This window comes from Primulina huaijiensis, chromosome 15 (assembly GCF_012295235.1).
Source record: "Primulina huaijiensis isolate GDHJ02 chromosome 15, ASM1229523v2, whole genome shotgun sequence".
Taxonomy (NCBI): domain Eukaryota; kingdom Viridiplantae; phylum Streptophyta; class Magnoliopsida; order Lamiales; family Gesneriaceae; genus Primulina; species Primulina huaijiensis.
Window position 1 is genome coordinate 25,046,189 of NC_133320.1, and position 6,306 is coordinate 25,052,494.

The following is a 6,306-nucleotide window of genomic DNA, read 5'->3' on the forward strand; positions in this document are numbered from 1 at the left end:
CTTTGACGTTATTATTATTTATCTATTTCTATTATTAAAAGTGTAAAATCTTAATTTATCGATTTATCTCAAATTTGTTATTATTTATCTATTTTTATTTTAACATTTTAATAATCATATATTTTTTTTTCTATCATATTCAATTTCTTCCATCTAAATAAATGCTTTTAACGAAGATTTTGTTTCGAATTCTTCACAAAGTCGAATATTAGGCCCACGGCCAGGAACTTGGATGCCCCACATGTTAAATAGTTTAAAATATCTAAAAAATAAATAATTAAACTGATAACTTTATCTTCTTTTTTTTATTATTTATTATTATATAATCTTATAACAAAAACATTATATAAACCCATAAAAATATTTTCTAAGTCAAATTGAATTTCACCAATTCAGACTATTGGATAATTTAAGATCAAGCACCAGAACTATCAAATTAGTAGGTGTTTTTTATTCATTAATGAATTTGAAATTTACCTGAGAAAAGTGAAGAATAAATAAACATAATAAATACGGGGGAGGTTAATCGAAAAATCTCAAATGATACATTGTATCTTCTTGTCTGTGTGTGTCATGAGTGACAAAGTGCCAGTAATTCTAAAAACATATCAGTCTAAAAATCGAAGATGAAGCAAACGTGATAAATTGATTCTTCGTGAAAATTACAACAGGTCAGGGTACCGAAACAAATGCAACTCACAATTTTTCGGGTTAAAATGTTAGTGTTGCTTTCTTCTCCTTGATGCCACCTCAGCTTTGCCTAAGTCAGTTTGGAACTTGCCTGCAGAAAGATTGGCAGTGTTGAGAAATGGATCCTCGTACCGATGACGCTCCCTCGACATCGGTCTCGCACCCCATGTTCCGATGCTCTTTCGAGGAGCCAAGCTAGCTACTGATCAGTCCTTATCAGCGAAATATGATTTAAGGTTTTATTTCAACTTTACAAGGTTGCGTACAAGCTTTTAAACTCATGAAGCTTAAGATAGCCATGAATATTAGCTCGCGGCAAAGATTATCTTACTTTGCTAATCTAGCTATCAGGATCTAAAGCGCAGTAAGGCACACGGCGCTTTGTACCATGCAATTAGTTGAAACTGCAAATAAAGTCGGACCTTCTGCTTGATGGTTAATATTTTGTCACTTTTGTTTGCCTTTAATCTTACTCATCCTTTCCAAGGTTTGTAAGATACATAGTTCAAGCAACAGAATCAGATTTTATCGGCCCAATTTGATAGACATGATTTAGCTAGGCAGCTAGTATTTGTAAATGCTTAAAAAAAATTTATAAGATTTTCTTTATAAAATTTTCAAAACTTTGTACAGAAAATCTGATAATCACTTTTTTGAGCATTTCTTATCACTACCTTATCCTCCTTAGTTACTAATAGCTAGCGTCTAGATTTTTGAGACGAATGTATTTTTGGAGGGATGTTAAGTCAATTTTGTTGTAGATGCCATTATTATTTTCGATATATATATCCCATCTACACTTGTTTCTTTAAAAGCTCTTGCTTTAGTTTATGGTAGTATAACAATGGCTTATAGCTCATCTTGAAATCACATGAAAGTATCGATTTGATTTTTATTTCGAGCTATTTATAATAATCAGCGTGAAAATTAAACTTTTTGTGTGATATTTCGAAAATTAAAAATTAATTCAACTTTTTTGTGTAATATTTTGAAAATTTTAGTGGGGGAGGGAAGGGTGTTGGTGATATATTAGCACAAAAACGAAAAAAGTGCAACAAATTAAATTGGAGAACTAAAATGGATTGATTCATTTCTTGTGTACGAGGAAACAACGTTAACAGAATGGATGGTGTTTAAAATTAACAAAAGACATTTGAAGACAAGGAAATTAAACAAGATGCAACAACATGGAAATCGAATGAAGTTCAAGACTCGACCGACATCCTCTCATGTCTCTGTGTAATCTTGAATCAATGTTATAGTAAGAGACCTGCATAAGGCAAGACAAAACATACCAATCAATATTAATAAATCGAAAAATTTGAGTGTATCGTTACCGTATATATTATAATGAATGTTCAATAAACAGAAGAATATTGCATTTAAAATAACTAAAAATATGTATATTAGAAAATTAATTAATTTTATCTATAAAATATAGAGGGAGCTAGATTGACATGGCCAAAAAGGTGGCCATGAAGCCGATAGTTTGCATGTCTTTTTTCTTTGGTTTCTGTATGGTGTGTATGTGTGTTAATGTTCGTACATAATACTCAACTGGAACTAGAGAGAGCAAGCGTAGCCAGGAGGAGGCGTCTTCCCACAGGTGAGAAGCAACTGAAGAGCAATGGGTACGTAGATTTGTAGATTCAGAGCCTTTATTTTAAGTGTAGTGCACAAGCAAACTGCTGCTTCTGCTTCCAAAAGCCCTCCAAGAATTGGGCAGCACTCATTTGCAGCAGGGTCACCCAACCCTATATGCACCAGCCCACCGAGAAGATCCACACAAGCACCGAGTTTCAAGCTATCAATGGGGCAGGTGGCCGGTTTCGCTGGAGATGGTGGCGGGGGACAAGGTGTAGTGGTTGGTGGTGTCAGCACGGGCGGCACCACCACCACCGGAGGGAGAACAACCGGTGGGTTCACAACAGGCGGTAGGGTTATAGGAGGGACGGTCACCGGTGGGAGAGTTACGGGTGGTTTTACGATAGGAGGGACGGTCACCGGTGGGAGGGTTATGGGTGGTTTAACGATAGGAGGGAGGGTGGGGGTTTTGGGCGGGTGTGGTTTTGGTTTTGGTTTTGGTTTAGGTTTAGCACAGTCAGGTTTGATTGTGGTGGTTGCTGTGGAGACTGCGAGCATGGAAATGAAGAGAAGAGCTAAAATCTTGGAGGAGTTCTCCATATTGGTAATGGAATGTGATTGGTGCAAAGGACTGGAATTACATTCAGTTGTTATATAGAGTTAATCTTGCACTCTTTTTCAATTATATTTTATATTTTCTCCACTGCTGATATATAGTATAAATTCATTAAATAATATATATACCATATATATATATATATATTAATTAGTTCAGTTCAGTGATGTAATTTTAAAATATATAAGTATTTCGTTTATGTATGGCACGTTAATTGCTTGACAATATATATACCATTACAGAGGAACTGTGGTGCAAGTACCTCACGTGAATTGCCAAAGCAGCTGCCAAAATTCGCCAGTTGGCAACTGCAGTGAAAATTCATTTATATATACATATAAATATATATCTGAGTTTGATACATATTTTAAATTTCACAGTCTCATAAGTTAATCTGATGAGACAGATCTCTTACTCGATTTTATTCATGAAAAATATTATTTTTTATGTCAAAAAATTCATTTTACACTCGATTCATCTCAAAGATAAATCTCAATGAGATTGTCTCATATGATACCAATGGTTTTTTATTTTAGTTATATATGAGTTTGCTTTTGATTATGAAGTGATAACCTAAAAGATATGGTGAAAGCCAGATTTGTTTTCGTATTCTGTCTATATACATATAATCTTTTATTTCAATCTAGTGAAATCTGCAGTAGTACTGTGGCACATTGAGTCATTGATACTGAATTATTTTTAATTTTTTTTTTGTAATTATCATCATTAATTTCAATATATAATCAGGATTAAGTTTTAAATCCTAATAAAACTTGCATTCATGGCTTTTTAGATAGAAATAATGGTAAGAAAAATGTCATATGCAGCAATATTATGCTTATTGACGCAACATTGAATATAAATTATTTTGAATTTATGAAGACAGAAGTAACCATAATAGTTTTATTTTAATCTTCTAGCTTGCAATTCATAATCAATTGTTCAGATCTCACTTTATACTGCTGATAAAAAAAAAAATTCAGACCTCAATGGATAATTTGTTTCTAGATCTTTGTCGTAAGGTACAGTACTATTTAAGTCACAAAATTATAGTTAGTCGTTTTTGGACATTTACAAGACGTCCATATATAATTGGTTATTTTACTAATATACGCTTATTAGTTCGGTTAATGAGATGCTATCTTATCATAAGAGAAGCACCCAACTGTCTATATTCATCATCTGAATAAATATTGATTATATATAACACTTAGCTAGGACAATGGCCTAAAGATACGTTAATGTTTGGTCTAATTATTAGTCCATCCATGATTGAGATACAAAATTGTGCAATGAATAATTAAGAATTTAGTGAAATAAGTAAGACGGTATTTTGAGCATGGTCGCTACATCAGGTTTGTATTTGGACGACGACGCAACTTTGAAGCCAGAAAAGTGCAATTATGCATGACCTATTATTTTTTTTTTTTTTAAAAAGAATCAATGATGACAATCTGATGATTTTCTTGTGCACATGTGACGTTTGTTTGTTTGTTTGTTTGTTTGTTTTATGGTTGCATTCTTGAAAGCTATTCATAAATAATTCATCCACAAATCAAGATAATGCATGCAGCCACTTGACTGCAGATAGTTACATGTCATCACAAAAAAACCACGCCTAGTCCTTAATCAAATTTGTCCCTACAAAATCCTCCAAATATAGAAGGTAATTTGACTTTTGATTTTTTTTTGGGGTAATTTTATATGTAATTCATAATAAATGCCATATACGCGGTTGTTGACAAGCTAACTAGGATGGTGGAAATTGAAAATGCAATAATAACCGTGTAACCTGAAAATTAAATTACCTATATATGCAGAAAAAATTACTCCGATCTCGTGGTTGTACTTGGCTTCTGACTCACGCGAAGTTGGACAAATTAAGCAGTACCACACGATCAGATTTATCCCAGGGTAAGGTTTTGAGGGAAATATATTACACGATGTATGTATATGCATACTAGTAAATATTTAGTGAAGATATGTGCAATCAAATACATGTTTACTAAATTACATGCACCTCACATATTATATATATATATATACACTCGGAATCTACTCTACAAACTCGAACATGAAGTGAGGTTTCATATGTGAGTTTTAGTTCTCATCCCGAGTAACAAGAATAAGCAAGCAGCTACTAAGCTGAAAACGTACCTAAAGTTAAAAGTATTTGCGTCAGCTTCTTTTCTTATGTTTCCCCCTTTTACGATACGGTAGAGAATTTGCAACCACCAATCTTTTGATCTGTGGGTGGTGAGCTATATTTACAACAATAAATTTTTGTTTCCGCTTTAAAATTTACAGTATCATCATCACTTGTCAATCATTTTACCTAAGGGACACCTTTGATCTTATGGTATTTCTCTTTTTGTCATCTTTCATATTTCTACATTTTGTTATGTGACAGACTCGCGTTTCCTCACGAATCCCATTCGTCTTCCCACGTTTGCGTCTTTAAAATGGTACTGACTACAATATAACCCATCCACTTTGACTACCCCCTCTCAAAATTTGAGTGGAGGAGATGATTTAACCCTTTTTCACCACAATTCTTGAATTTGTCGTCCCGTGACATGGAATATAATATTATAATTTCAATTTGCTCAATTCACGGGTATTGAATCTCTCCAATCTCCACTTTTATCATATATATAGCTACCTATATCCCATTACTAATAAGATTTTATTAATTTTGAGGGAGAATATATATTATATTATTAAACCATTTAAATGAGTGTCATGCATCATACGGGACAGCTTAAAATAATACATGTTTATGATTTTATTTTTATTTGATATACAATGTAAAATATTCACACAAAGATTATAGATACAGTGAGTATGGATCGACTAGACGGTCGCGAGGGACAAAAGGATCGGGTGAGACCGACCATGCATGTGGAAATTGAAGCAAAATCACGGATTTCATATTGTCACAAAATAACAAAACAATCCAGCCTTACGAGCACCCCAATCATCCATATCTCATCCATTACCAACTCTGCCCACCAATAATACTCGTTACATATGCTTCATTTCCTCTTTCGATGAAGTAACAAAAGTTCTTTCATACCAGTTCATAATTTTGCCAATGCCCGAATTCAGCTTTTTTAAAAAAATAATAATAATTTGAATACTCCATCGCTAAGATAATCGCAGGCCAAGAAAGATACGTTCAAGCTTATTGAAGCTTATTTTGATCAATAATACCTGGCAGGTGCATTTTTCATATTATCCACACCATACGGTTTTATTCAGACTTCACTATTTTGCGAAATAGATAAAAGGTCATCTTAATGTTCCATTGCTTGATGTGAACTCCAAAGAAACCCATTTAATACTTCTCATTGTTTGCACAGATACAACCTTTTCAGTTCAACCATATTATGTAATTGACTTGTCGTTATAAAGAA

General features: G+C 33.3%; 1 protein-coding gene across 2 annotated transcripts; it reads right to left on the minus strand.

The window, feature by feature from the left end:
- Positions 1 to 1,754: 1,754 nt before the first annotated feature.
- LOC140958475 (uncharacterized) lies at positions 1,755 to 2,944 on the minus strand. Of its 2 annotated transcripts, none has more exons than XM_073415926.1 (2): positions 2,237 to 2,944; positions 1,755 to 1,960 (listed from the first exon to the last, which is right to left on the minus strand). In XM_073415926.1, the coding sequence occupies exon 1, from the start codon at positions 2,872 to 2,874 to the stop codon at positions 2,254 to 2,256; it is 621 nt and encodes a 206-aa protein (XP_073272027.1). In that variant the 5' UTR covers positions 2,875 to 2,944; the 3' UTR covers positions 1,755 to 1,960; positions 2,237 to 2,253. The 2 variants fall into 2 exon arrangements, with proteins under 2 accessions (XP_073272027.1, XP_073272026.1); XM_073415925.1 differs by having other exon boundaries at positions 2,249 to 2,930.
- Positions 2,945 to 6,306: the final 3,362 nt, after the last annotated feature.

What these genes read in the sequence shown, in the direction of transcription:
- LOC140958475 (XM_073415926.1), bottom strand. Translation starts at nt 2,874, where the DNA reads ATGGAGAACTCCTCCAAGATTTTAGCTCTTCTCTTCATTTCCATGCTC.